This window comes from Oncorhynchus kisutch, unplaced genomic scaffold, assembly GCF_002021735.2.
Source record: "Oncorhynchus kisutch isolate 150728-3 unplaced genomic scaffold, Okis_V2 Okis09a-Okis19a_hom, whole genome shotgun sequence".
In the NCBI taxonomy this organism is placed as follows: Eukaryota; Metazoa; Chordata; class Actinopteri; order Salmoniformes; family Salmonidae; genus Oncorhynchus; species Oncorhynchus kisutch.
The window spans coordinates 16,033,389-16,046,436 of record NW_022261985.1 but is presented as its reverse complement, the minus strand read 5'-3'; the positions used below and the strand labels follow the sequence as shown (position 1 = coordinate 16,046,436).

Sequence of the window (13,048 nt, the reverse complement as noted above, 5' to 3'; positions counted from 1 at the left end):
GTTGTTTTGCCTCCACCTCAGTGTGTGTGTGTGTGTGTGTGTGTGTTACTGTTGCTCTGGGACACAGTATAGTACAGTATGAGTTGTTTTGCCTCCACCTCAGTGTGTGTGTGTTACTGTTGCTCTGTGACACAGTATAGTACAGTATGAGTTGTTTTGCCAAGATCTGAGACCTGTATTAGTGGTGACCACTAACCAGTCTGGATATTCTGAGACCTGTATTAGTGGTGACCACTAACCACTCTGGATATTCTGTATTAGTGGTGACCACTAACCACTCTGGATATTCTGTATTAGTGGTGACCACTAACCAGTCTGGATATTCTGTATTAGTGGTGACCACTAACCAGTCTGGATATTCTGAGACCTGTATTAGCGGTGACCACTAACCAGTCTGGATATTCTGAGACCTGTATTAGCGGTGACCACTAACCAGTCTGGATATTCTGAGACCTGTATTAGTGGTGACCACTAACCACTCTGGATATTCTGTATTAGTGGTGACCACTAACCACTCTGGATATTCTGAGACCTGTATTAGCGGTGACCACTAACCAGTCTGGATATTCTGAGACCTGTATTAGCGGTGACCACTAACCAGTCTGGATATTCTGTATTAGTGGTGACCACTAACCACTCTGGATATTCTGTATTAGTGGTGACCACTAACCAGTCTGGATATTCTGAGACCTGTATTAGTGGTGACCACTAACCAGTCTGGATATTCTGAGACCTGTATTAGTGGTGACCACTAACCACTCTGGATATTCTGAGACTTGTATTAGTGGTGACCACTAACCAGTCTGGATATTCTGAGACCTGTATTAGTGGTGACCACTAACCAGTCTGTGGAATGTTTTTTTCACATGTTGTTTATTGTGACCAATTTCCAGTGTAAACTCTTCACTTCCTTGTCTGGCCTTTTTCATATTGATTATGGATATGAGAATGTGATCAAAACCGTATATACTTAGATGACCTTGTTTTTGCCAAGTAACAGATAAGCATAGCATATATCCATAGACATTTATACCATTAAAGGTAGGAATCAGGAGTTTTTCCTCACCAATGTAACACAGTATGGTCAAAGACTTAAGTAACTTAGTCACCATCTGGTTACCTGTAAGTACAAACCTGTTTTTGGGTTATTATATAATTATTAACTTATTTCCGGATAAGCTACCCACAATGCACCAATGTTCGACTTCATATGGAATATCTACTCTGCTACTGAGTTTGTATTTTAGCTCAAGCTGTCTTAACCGCTAGCCATGCTAGCATGCCATTACATTCCAGACCAAGTGTTGGCAGACAAAGTAGGATGGACAATAGAGCCCTGAGTAGGATGGACAATAGAGCCCTGAGTAGGATGGACAATAGAGCCCTGAGTAGGATGGACAATAGAGCCCTGAGTAGGATGGACAATAGAGCCCTGAGTAGGATGGACAATAGAGCCCTGAGTACCAGACCATTAGGACCTGACGGAGGGACAATAGAGCCCTGAGTACCAGGCCATTAGGACCTGATGGAGGGACAATAGAGCCCTGAGTACCAGGCCATTAGGACCTGATGGAGGGACAATGGAGCCCTGAGTACCAGACCATTAGGACCTGATTGGTGTGTAGTCAGTTGGGTTCTACCAAGGACCAGGCCGTTAGGACCTGATTGATTGGTGCGTAGTCAGTTGGGTTCTACCAAGGACCAGGCCGTTATTGACCTGATTGGTGCGTAGTCAGTTGGGATCTACCAAGGACCAGGCCGTTATTGACCTGATTGGTGCGTAGTCAGTTGGGTTCTACCAAGGACCAGGCCGTTAGGACCTGATTGGTGCGTAGTCAGTTGGGTTCTCCCAAGGACCAGGCCGTTAGTGACCTGATTGGTGTTTAGTCAGTTGGGTGTAACCGCCATGTCCATAGTTAATTAAAGGAGATGGAAGAGTTGATGTCCGATGTGGCGGTAATATGGGCACCACAACAGCCCCAGACACAAATACCAGTATAGGAACGAGTCAACAACATGATTTGGGTTTAACAGAATATGAGCTTTGAAAAGGAGCATTTTTCACGCGACAGTTTTTAGTTTTATAGGACAACTGACAGATCAATGTTACACTGTGCATAGAATGAAAACATGCAAATGTCTTCCAATCTAGCATTTAAAGGGACAATATACAGTTCATATAACCATGTTTTAACTAAAGGACTTTGTGAAGAACCTTCACAGGTTCACAGGCCTAATCTTCATGGATATGGCTTTCACAGAGTAGAAGGTCTTCCATCCCCTCCAGTTGACTCCAATCTGTGAGTTCAATCCCCACGTATAAAGACCGTTTGGGTTTGAGAAGTAACACTCGTTGTACCAATAACCTCCGACCGCGCCGACTGCACAGTTGGTATCCTGGTCTCGGTCGAAGGTGGAGAACTTCATACCGCTGTGATAGGTGAGAGAGTCCCCTTGGTTCATGCAGGAAACACAGGTCAGATGTTATGTAACCTATCAGAGCCCTGGTCAAAATCAGTCTACTATGTCACAGTATGATCTAGGACCAGCCCCCTCCGTCATTTCTATGTAATACTATTCACTATGATCTCTAATAAACTGATCCCAGATCAGCTCTAAGATGGTGTATCTGTACGGTCCCCCTATGTAATACTATTCATTATGATCTCTAATAAACTGATCCCAGATCAGCTCTAAGATGGTGTATCTGTACGGTCCCCCCCCCCCCCCCCCCCCTGTCATTTCTATGTAATACTATACACTATGATCTCTAATAAACTGATCCCAGATCAGCTCTAAGATGGTGTATCTGTACGGTCCCCCTATGTAATACTATTCATTATGATCTCTAATAAACTGATCCCAGATCAGCTCTAAGATGGTGTATCTGTACGGTCCCCCTATGTAATACTATTCATTATGATCTCTAATAAACTGATCCCAGATCAGCTCTAAGATGGTGTATCTGTATGGTCCCCCCCCCCCCCCTGTCCTTTCTAATAAACTGATCCCAGATCAGCTCTAAGATGGTGTATCTGTACGGTCCCCCCCCCCTGTCCTTTCTAATAAACTGATCCCAGATCAGCTCTAAGATGGTGTATCTGTACGGTCCCCCCCCCCCTGTCCTTTCTAATAAACTGATCCCAGATCAGCTCTAAGATGGTGTATCTGTACGGTCCCCCTATGTAATACTATTCATTATGATCTCTAATAAACTGATCCCAGATCAGCTCTAAGATGGTGTATCTGTACGGTCCCCCTATGTAATACTATTCATTATGATCTCTAATAAACTGATCCCAGATCAGCTCTAAGATGGTGTATCTGTACGGTCCCCCTATGTAATACTATTCATTATGATCTCTAATAAACTGATCCCAGATCAGCTCTAAGATGGTGTATCTGTACGGCCCCCCTCAGGGGGGTTGTATTCACTAGGAATCAAACAGAACCGAATTAGGGAACTTAGCTGAACTCTGGACGAATGAATACAGCCCAGATGTTTCTCTAAGGAAGTTTTAAACTGTTCTCACCTGCTCCTCCATCTTTAAAGCCAGTAACCTGGAGTTTGTAGCCATCCAGTTCAGGATCTGTAACTTTGGGAGAGATGGCGAAGGAGGAGTAGAAAGCGTAGGCTTTCTGTCCGTCAAAGTCCTCCATGTCCACCCTCAACTCGTAATTCTTTTTCAGGGTCAGGAGGTAGATCGTGTCCAGACCTGCATCGAACAGATGAGAGGGGAACCTTTTTTAGAACAGAGATATTCAACTGTTACCCCTTACCAGGTTCACAGGCTGCTGGTTTTCTCTTCTACCTGGTAATTAATATCATCCACCTGGTGTCCCAGGTCTAAACCAGTCCCTGATGAAGAGGAACAATGTGAATAAATGTAGTGGGCGCTGGCGTCGGTCAAGAGTTGAGTTTTAACAGGATCTCTATTTCTATCATATCAGATGTCTTCGGTCAGCACGGAGAGTCATGTCTTCGGTCAGCAAGGAAAGTCGTGTCTTCGGTCAGCCAGGAAAGTCGTGTCTTCGGGTCAGCACGGAGAGTCATGTCTTTGGTCAGCACAGAGAGTCATGTCTTCGGTCAGCACAGAGAGTCATGTCTTCGGTCAGCACAGAGAGTCATGTCTTCGGTCAGCACGGAGAGTCATGTCTTCGGTCAGCACGGAGAGTCATGTCTTCGGTCAGCACGGAGAGTCATGTCTTCGGTCAGCACAGAGAGTCATGTCTTCGGTCAGCAAGGAAAGGCGTGTCTTCGGTCAGCACGGAGAGTCATGTCTTCGGTCAGCACAGAGAGTCATGTCTTCGGTCAGCACGGAGAGTCATGTCTTCGGTCAGCACGGAGAGTCATGTCTTCGGTCAGCACAGAGAGTCATGTCTTCGGTCAGCAAGGAAAGGCGTGTCTTCGGTCAGCACAGAGAGTCATGTCTTCGGTCAGCACGGAGAGTCATGTCTTCGGTCAGCACGGAGAGTCATGTCTTCGGTCAGCACGGAGAGTCATGTCTTCGGTCAGCACGGAGAGTCGTGTCTTCGGTCAGCAAGGAAAGTCGTGTCTTCGGTCAGCCAGGAAAGGTTACTTAATTTTTTTTTGTATATACTGTACCAGTCAAAAGTTTGGTATTGTTGGAAAATATATTCCAGTTGAAGCTGGTTGAGAGAATGCCGAGAGTGAACAAAGCTGTCATCAAGGCAAAAGGATGGCTACTTTGAAGAATCTCAAATATAAAATATATTTAGATTTTAACACTTTTTTTTGGTTACTACATGATTCCATATGTGTTATTTCATAGTTTTGGTGTCTTCACTATTACTCTACAATGTAGAAAATAGTACAAATAAAGAAAAACCCTGGAATGAGAAACATGTGTCCAAACTTTTGACTGGAAGTGAATATTTTTTTGTACATGTTATTTTTGAACTGCTTTGGAGTAGTGTGGGAGGTTGCTTTTCTAGACGCACTGGTTTTACACACCGACTAAATCAAATCAAATTTATTTATATAGCCCTTCGTACATCAGCTGATATCTCAAAGTGCTGTACAGAAACCCAGCCTAAAACCCCAAACAGCAAGCAATGCAGGTGTAGAAGCACTAAAGGGGATTGGTCCTGTTGTGATTTGGCCTTGTTGTGATTTGGCCTTGTTGTGATTTGGCCTTGTTGCGATTTGGCCCTGTTGCGATTTGGCCCTGTTGTGATTTGGCCTTGTTGTGATTGATCCTGCCTAACTACTGACCGTCACAACAACCTCACTATTAGAGAAGTCAATTTAACAAACCAATGATTAATTTATATTATCCAGGGTTTTTTCATGGATGATCTGTCCTTGATAAGGCTTTTTGAAAGAAGTCCTTTACCCAGCCAGTACTCTCCTGCTGCGTGTCCAAAGCCGTTCTTGTACTGGTCCCATCCTCTGTAGAAGTTCACTGTTCCATCCATCCTCCTCTGAAACACCTGGAAGGAGGGGAAGGTAGAGGGAGGCCATGTCGTCAAGTACTGACTCAGGAGAATTCAGTTCCAACGGTTGATCAGACCTCTAATCTGGCAGGAAACAGTTGTCTTAAAATACTTCAACAAGATCAGTGTATGTCGATGTAGCATGTTTTTGTTGATGCTGACTAGTATGGTTTGTAAGGTGTTGATGCTGACTAGTATGGTCTGGAGGGGCTGAGGCCGACTCTAGCCTGGTCTGGAGGGGCTGAGGCCGACTCTAGCCTGGTCTGGAGGGGCTGAGGCCGACTCTAGCCTGGTCTGGAGGGGCTGAGGCCGACTCTAGCCTGGTCTGGAGGGGCTGAGGCCGACTCTAGCCTGGTCTGGAGGGGCTGAGGCCGACTCTAGCCTGGTCTGGAGGGGCTGAGGCCGACTCTAGCCTGGTCTGGAGGGGCTGAGGCCGACTCTAGCCTGGTCTGGAGGGGCTGAGGCCGACTCTAGCCTGGTCTGGAGGGGCTGAGGCCGACTCTAGCCTGGTCTGGAGGGGCTGAGGCCGACTCTAGCCTGGTCTGGAGGGGCTGAGGCCGACTCTAGCCTGGTTATGTACTCCGTTTAAATAGTTTCCTACTAGGTGACATACTCACAGTCCATTTCCCTCCGTCGGTGTCCATATCACAGTAGACGTATCGAGGAGAGTTGGGTCCAGCAGGGTACATCCTGTAGACACCACTGGTCTTAGAGCCGTCGTTGTAGATATCAGCGCAGTCCAGAGGCTGGAACATCAGCCCCTTAGAATGAACTGCTACTGACAGCAGCAACACATGGAGAATCCTCAGGGCCTGAAACACAGAGAGCCTATTAAATGTAGATTTATTTTATGTAATTCTATGTTTGAAACATAATAATTTTCTGCTCAATATATGGAAATACATGTCGGTTTACATATAAACAGTCTGTAGTGGTAAAATGTTTGTTGTCAAATGTAGGCTTCAACTTACATGCATTGTTGGGACGGTTAGCTGTCTTTTTCCAGTTGGTTTTCAGCCGGACAAAGAAAATAATGTGATTGTGACTCTTATCCATCCTTTTATGTACTTTTTAGAAGGGGTGGGTTGATCATGATTGGCTGATTTTATTATCAGGGAAGCAAACACGATTTCACAATATGGACATTTCCACTTCTGTAGTTTCCTGGACTCTGTCTTTTTAAACACAGTTTATCTACTATCCATATAGCCTAAGTTTTCTCCATGTTACACCATAACATGCGTGTACTCTAACTTTCTGCTCATATTTTGTTAGACAATTGTTGAATGTTGTTTACACAGTCCATTTCCCTCCCGTCAGGTTCCCTATCGCGGTCTGTTTCCCTCCCGTCAGGTTCCCTATCGCGGTCTGTTTCCCTCCCGTCAGGTTCCCTATCGCGGTCCGTTTCCCTCCCGTCAGGTTCCCTATCGCGGTCCGTTTCCCTCCCGTCAGGTTCCCTATCGCGGTCCGTTTCCCTCCCGTCAGGTTCCCTATCGCGGTCCGTTTCCCTCCCGTCAGGTTCCCTATCGCGGTCTGTTTCCCTCCCGTCAGGTTCCCTATCGCGGTCTGTTTCCCTCCCGTCAGGTTCCCTATCGCGGTCCGTTTCCCTCCCGTCAGGTTCCCTATCGCGGTCCGTTTCCCTCCCGTCAGGTTCCCTATCGCGGTCCGTTTCCCTCCCGTCAGGTTCCCTATCGCGGTCCGTTTCCCTCCCGTCAGGTTCCCTATCGCGGTCCGTTTCCCTCCCGTCAGGTTCCCTATCGCGGTCCGTTTCCCTCCCGTCAGGTTCCCTATCGCGGTCCGTTTCCCTCCCGTCAGGTTCCCTATCGCGGTCCGTTTCCCTCCCGTCAGGTTCCCTATCGCGGTCCGTTTCCCTCCCGTCAGGTTCCCTATCGCGGTCCGTTTCCCTCCCGTCAGGTTCCCTATCGCGGTCCGTTTCCCTCCCGTCAGGTTCCCTATCGCGGTCCGTTTCCCTCCCGTCAGGTTCCCTATCGCGGTCTGTTTCCCTCCTGTCCGTTTTCCTCCGTCAGGTTCCCTATCGCGGTCAGGTTCCCTATCGCGGTCCCTTTCCCTCCGTCAGGTTCCCTATCGCGGTCCCTTTCCCTCCGTCAGGTTCCCTATCGCGGTCCCTTTCCCTCCGTCAGGTTCCCTATCGCGGGTCCGTTTCCCTCCGTCAGGTTCCCAGTCCACCATAGAGAATGATAGAGGCCTCTAGTGGCCAGAAGTCGGTATTAAGGCCTTATACACACACCATAGAGCATGATAGAGGTCTCTAGTGGACAGAAGGTGATATTAACATGGGCAGCACCATAGAGAATGATAGAGGCCTAGTGGACAGAAGGTGATATTAACATGGGCAGCACCACTGAGGGCTTCCACCATTTTAAAAGTAGTCAACTGGGTGGGACTTTCAACTTCATTAGCTGATCCCTCTTGGTGACCCTGTTGGAGTCATGTCAAACCGGGTCATCAGGAGGGGTTCAGCCAATCGTGAAGAAGAAAATTGACTACAAAATGGCGATTGCCTCAATGGAGCTGCCGATGCTGTCAGACGCTATATTGGCTAAGATACAAAGATTAGTTCTCCTATCTACAGTATCTCTATGTTACACAAAGGCACACACAAACACAGGCACACACACACACACACACACACACACACACCACCTTCGCCATAACTATAGCAACCCCTGATAGTGATCTTGGTGCTCCCTGAGTGATATGTCACTCTGTTCCTGGTCACAGCATAACAGTACAGACCTCAATCAGCGGCTACTACAACCTCACAGTATATATCTCAGAGAGTGTGTGTGTGTGTGTGTGTGTGTGTGTGTGTGAGAGAGAGAGATGTGGCTGGAGGTCGTTGAAGGGTGAGCTGTGGCTGGGCTGGAGGTCGTTGAAGGGTGAGCTATGGCTGGGCTGGAGGTCGTTGAAGGTTGAGCTGTGGCTGGAGGTCGTTGAAGGCTGAGATGTGGCTGGGCTGGAGGTCGTTGAAGGTTGAGCTGTGGCTGGAGGTTGTTGAAGGCTGAGATGTGGCTGGGCTGGAGGTCGTTGAAGGGTGAGATGTGGCTGGAGGTCGTTGAAGGGTGAGATGTGACTGGGCTGGAGGTCGTTGAAGGGTGAGATGTGACTGGGCTGGAGGTCGTTGAAGGGTGAGCTGTGGCTGGGCTGGAGGTCGTTGAAGGGTGAGATGTGACTGGGGGTCGTTGAAGGGTGAGATGTGGCTGGAGGTCGTTGAAGGGTGAGATGTGGTTGGGCTGGAGGTCGTTGAAGGGTGAGATGTGGCCGGGGGTCGTTGAAGGGTGAGCTGTGGCTGGGCTGGAGGTCGTTGAAGGGTGAGATGTGACAGGGGGTCGTTGAAGGGTGAGATGTGGTTGGGCTGGAGGCCGTTGAAGGGTGAGATGTGGCCGGGGGTCGTTGAAGGGTGAGATGTGGCCGGGGGTCGTTGAAGGGTGAGATGTGGCTGGGCTGGAGGTCGTTGAAGGGTGAGATGTGGTTGGGCTGGAGGTCGTTGAAGGGTGAGATGTGGTTGGGCTGGAGGTCGTTGAAGGGTGAGATGTGGTTGGGCTGGGCTGGAGGTCGTTGAAGGGTGAGATGTGGTTGGGCTGGAGGTCGTTGAAGGGTGAGATGTGGTTGGGCTGGAGGTCGTTGAAGGGTGAGATGTGGCTGGGCTGGGGGTCGTTGAAGGGTGAGATGTGGCCGGGCTGGAGGTCGTTGAAGGGTGAGATGTGGCCGGGCTGGAGGTCGTTGAAGGGTGAGATGTGGCCGGGCTGGAGGTCGTTGAAGGGTGAGATGTGGCCGGGCTGGAGGTCGTTGAAGGGTGAGATGTGGCCGGGCTGGAGGTCGTTGAAGGGTGAGATGTGGCCGGGCTGGAGGTCGTTGAAGGGTGAGATGTGGCCGGGCTGGAGGTCGTTGAAGGGTGAGATGTGGCCGGGCTGGAGGTCGTTGAAGGGTGAGATGTGGCCGGGCTGGAGGTCGTTGAAGGGTGAGATGTGGTTGGGCTGGAGGTCGTTGAAAGGTGAGATGTGGCTGGAGGTCGTTGAAGGGTGAGATGTGGTTGGGCTGGAGGTCGTTGAAGGGTGAGATGTGGTTGGGCTGGAGGTCGTTGAAAGGTGAGATGTGGCTGGAGGTCGTTGAAGGGTGAGATGTGGCTGGAGGTCGTTGAAGGGTGAGATGTAGCTGAGCTAAGGAGCTGTCCTGGAGTATAGCCAGGGTTGATTTAACCTGCACTCTGTGTGCTGCATCAGGACATTTCTAAACAACCAGACTATATGATCATCACACTGGAAGTCAGCAGCAAAGAGACTACAGTGTTCTATTAGTGATGGGCGGTGTTGTGTTGTGTGTTGCAGGTGGAATAAATCAGTGTAATTGTCACGTCTGTGTATTCCAGGTAGATGTGGAATATGATTCTATAATGTATATCTCTGTATATTCCAGGTAGAGGTGGAATATGATTCTATAATGTATATATCTGTATATTCCAGGTAGAGGTGGAATATGATTCTATAATGTATATCTCTGTATATTCCAGGTAGATGTGGAGGTGTACAGGAGAGACTCTAAGAAGCTTCCAGGTTTAGGAGAACCTGACATCGACTGGGAGGAGAGTGTTTACCTGAACCTGATCTTAATGAAGGTTGGTATGACAACAAGCTCATTCCCAGGCTGTCTCCCGTCCCAGTGCTAACCAGGCCCGACCCTGAACAGGCCCGACCCTGAACAGGCGGTCTCCCATCCCAGTACTAACCAGGCCCGACCCTGAACAGGCGGTCTCCCGTCCCAGTACTAACCAGGCCCGACCCTGAACAGGCTGTCCCAGTACTATCCAAGCCCGACCCTGAACAGGTTGTCCCAGTACTAACCAGGCCCGACCCTGAACAGGCTGTCTCTTGTCCCAGTACTAACCAGGCCCGACCCTGAACAGGTTGTCTCCCGTCCCAGTACTAACCAGGCCCGACCCTGAACAGGCTGTCCCAGTACTAACCAGGCCCGACCCTGAACAGGCTGTCCCAGTACTAACCAGGCCCGACCCTGAACAGGTTGTCTCCCGTCCCAGTACTAACCAGGCCCGACCCTGAACAGGTTGTCTCCCGTCCCAGTACTAACCAGGCCCGACCCTGAACAGGCTGTCTCCCGTCCCAGTACTAACCAGGCCCGACCCTGAACAGGCTTTGCCCGTCACGTGATCGGGTCCTTCTAGCAGCCATCTTGGGTCCTTCTAGCAGCCATCTTGGGTCCTTCTAGCAGCCATCTTGGGTCCTTCTAGCAGCCATCTTGGGTCCTTCTAGCAGCCATCTTGGGTCCTTCTAGCAGCCATCTTGGGTCCTTCTAGCAGCCATCTTGGGTCCTTCTCACAGGCTACAAGTGAAGACAGCCACATCAGGGACGCAGTTGAGCGCTTCCTTATATTGAAGATGTTGGATAGAACTGTCCACATTTTCTTTGAACCTTTTCATCAGCCAACAAGATGAGTAGGTCTAACAACAAAATAACTAGCCTATATCAATTTACTATTCCCCATAGTACAAAAGTTGACCTATTCTGTGTACGAAAAATAAATATTCCAAACATTAGTCTAGGACAGTTATGGAATACAATAGATCCCAAATTACCACTAGCATCAAAAAATGACATTTTCTAAACCAATGAGGCTGATTCAACAGATCAGACCGTTCCGCTGAAAATGTTGATAAACTATTCAGCTTTTTTCTCCATATAAGCGCAGCAATGCACCCGGCAGGAGGCTGTGAGCACGAAATGTTCCAAAATGCAATTAATTAGTGGGAAACAACTGGTATCAAAAGTGTTTTCTTATAAAGGGGCATTTTCTATGGTGAAAAATGATCTTCCCCAAATACTGTAAACTGACACACAGTCTGTGTATTCCAGTTTGGCTGTCTGTGTATTCCAGTTTGGCTTTACACTGGTTCTAAAGAGGATTAATGTGCTTAATTGTTATTTGGCATCTTTAGCTGTGATTCAAACCAAAACATATAGGCCTATGGGCTCTCACGTCATTCACACGGGATAACACGTCCTTGATAGTGATAGCCTAACATTGTCACCCATCACTCTTTGGGTGTGAAAATGTTATTTATTCAATCTTTTCCCCTTTTTCTCCCCAATTTCGATCTTGTCTCATCGTTGCAACTCTCCAAACGGGCTCGGGAGACGAAGGTGGAGTCGTGCGTTCTCTGAAACATGACACGCCAAACCGTGCTCCTTAACACCCGCCAGCCTGACCCGGAAGTCAGCCGCACCAATGTGTTGAACAGGAAACACTGTTCAACTGGCAACTGAAGTCAGCCTGCAGACACCCGGCCCGCCACAAGGAGTCGCTAGAGAGCGATGAGCTTTACTTGGATCATCGCTCTCTAGCGACTCCTTGTGGCAGGCCGGGTGTCTGCAGGCTGACTTGTGCCAGTTGAATGAACCCAGGTCTGTAGTATCGCCTCTAGCACTGCGATGCAGTACCTTAGACCGCTGGGCCACTTGTAATTTTCCAGGAAACTCTAGTTCAGAATATGGTTGAATAAAACCAAGTTCATGACCTCATTTTTTATTTTATTTTTTTCCTATCAGCTGGACTATGTGGTGACGTGCGCTGTCTGCACGCGCTCAGACGCAGGAGACATCCACATTCACAGGAAGAAGTCTCAGGTAAGAGACAGGACTCTTCAGACTACATCCCATTGGATTTACTGATGTAGCTATGGATAGATGGGCCTCTACAGAACCTGACCCAGTAACTCTCTCTCTCTCGGTTTCTCTCTCTTCCTCGCTCTCTCTCCCCCTTTCTCGCTCTCTCTCCCCCCTTCCTCTCTCTCCCCCCTTCCTCTCTCTCCCCCCTTCCTCTCTCTCCCCCCTTCCTCTCTCTCCCCCTTCCTCTCTCTCTCTCTCCCCCTTTCTCTGTATCTCTCCTGGTCCCTCTCTTTCCCTTACTTTCTCTCTTTTCTCTCTCCCTCTCTCTCTCATCACAGCAAGTGTATGCGTCGCCAAGTAAACACGCCATGGACAGTAAAGGGGAGGAGTCTAAGATGAGCTACCCCAACATCTTCTTCATGATTGACAACTTTGAGGAGGTAACCGTGACAACCGCCCACAATCCCCTCCTCCCCAGCCCAATTAGGCACCTGACAGATTGTGATTGACTGCCGGGCCGTCCAGTAGGGCCCTCTGGGAGATGGGCTGTGTATTGAAGTGTGACCTGGGGTGTATTCATTATTCGGTCTCCGTTGCAACCCGGAAACAATTTACTCCAAATGGAAAACGTTTTACAATGAAAACGAGAGTTTCTATTGGACAAATTCAGGTCGGAACCTCCCCCGTTTCATTCCATTTCCTCTGTTTGCTTCCGTTGGTTTGTTAGAGGAAACGGTTTCCGTTGCAAAACGTTTTAGCAACAGACCAGACATTTTTTCACAACGGAATCTAACTAATGAATACACCCCTGACGCTGTCGGTCCATTTCAAAGCCACTACTGCAGTCCCCTGATTCTAGTGTATTAACCTCATGGCAGACGGGGTCAGTTACAAATGGATTGTTTTCCTGGGAAGGAAATCAACGACTTTCTCTCTGTTTTTACAGTGA

The 13,048-nt window shown here is 48.6% G+C and overlaps 2 protein-coding genes across 3 annotated transcripts in view; one reads left to right on the top strand and one right to left on the bottom strand.

The window, feature by feature from the left end:
- Positions 1-13,048, top strand: part of LOC109884915 (uncharacterized protein KIAA0930 homolog) — a 55,517-nt gene that overhangs the window by 27,870 nt on the left and 14,599 nt on the right. For both annotated transcript variants that reach the window (XM_031815540.1, XM_031815541.1), the window contains exons 3-5: positions 9,989-10,093; positions 12,040-12,117; positions 12,438-12,539. In XM_031815540.1, coding sequence (XP_031671400.1) covers positions 9,989-10,093; positions 12,040-12,117; positions 12,438-12,539 — 285 coding nt within the window. The remainder of the gene's footprint in view (positions 1-9,988; positions 10,094-12,039; positions 12,118-12,437; positions 12,540-13,048) is intronic.
- Positions 2,056-6,537, bottom strand: LOC109884914 (microfibril-associated glycoprotein 4-like). The gene is made up of 5 exons (XM_031815542.1): positions 6,429-6,537; positions 6,075-6,269; positions 5,358-5,454; positions 3,534-3,716; positions 2,056-2,453 (listed from the first exon to the last, which is right to left on the bottom strand). The coding sequence occupies exons 1-5, from the start codon at positions 6,432-6,434 to the stop codon at positions 2,218-2,220; spliced, it is 717 nt and encodes a 238-aa protein (XP_031671402.1). The 5' UTR covers positions 6,435-6,537; the 3' UTR covers positions 2,056-2,217.

Coding starts and splice junctions, on each gene's coding strand:
- LOC109884914 (XM_031815542.1), bottom strand. Junction 5,455..6,074: donor CCGACGGAGGGAAATGGACT/GTGAGTATGTCA, acceptor CCCTCCTTCCAG/GTGTTTCAGAGGAGGATGGA. Junction 2,454..3,533: donor CTTTAAAGATGGAGGAGCAG/GTGAGAACAGTT, acceptor GCATGAACCAAG/GGGACTCTCTCACCTATCAC.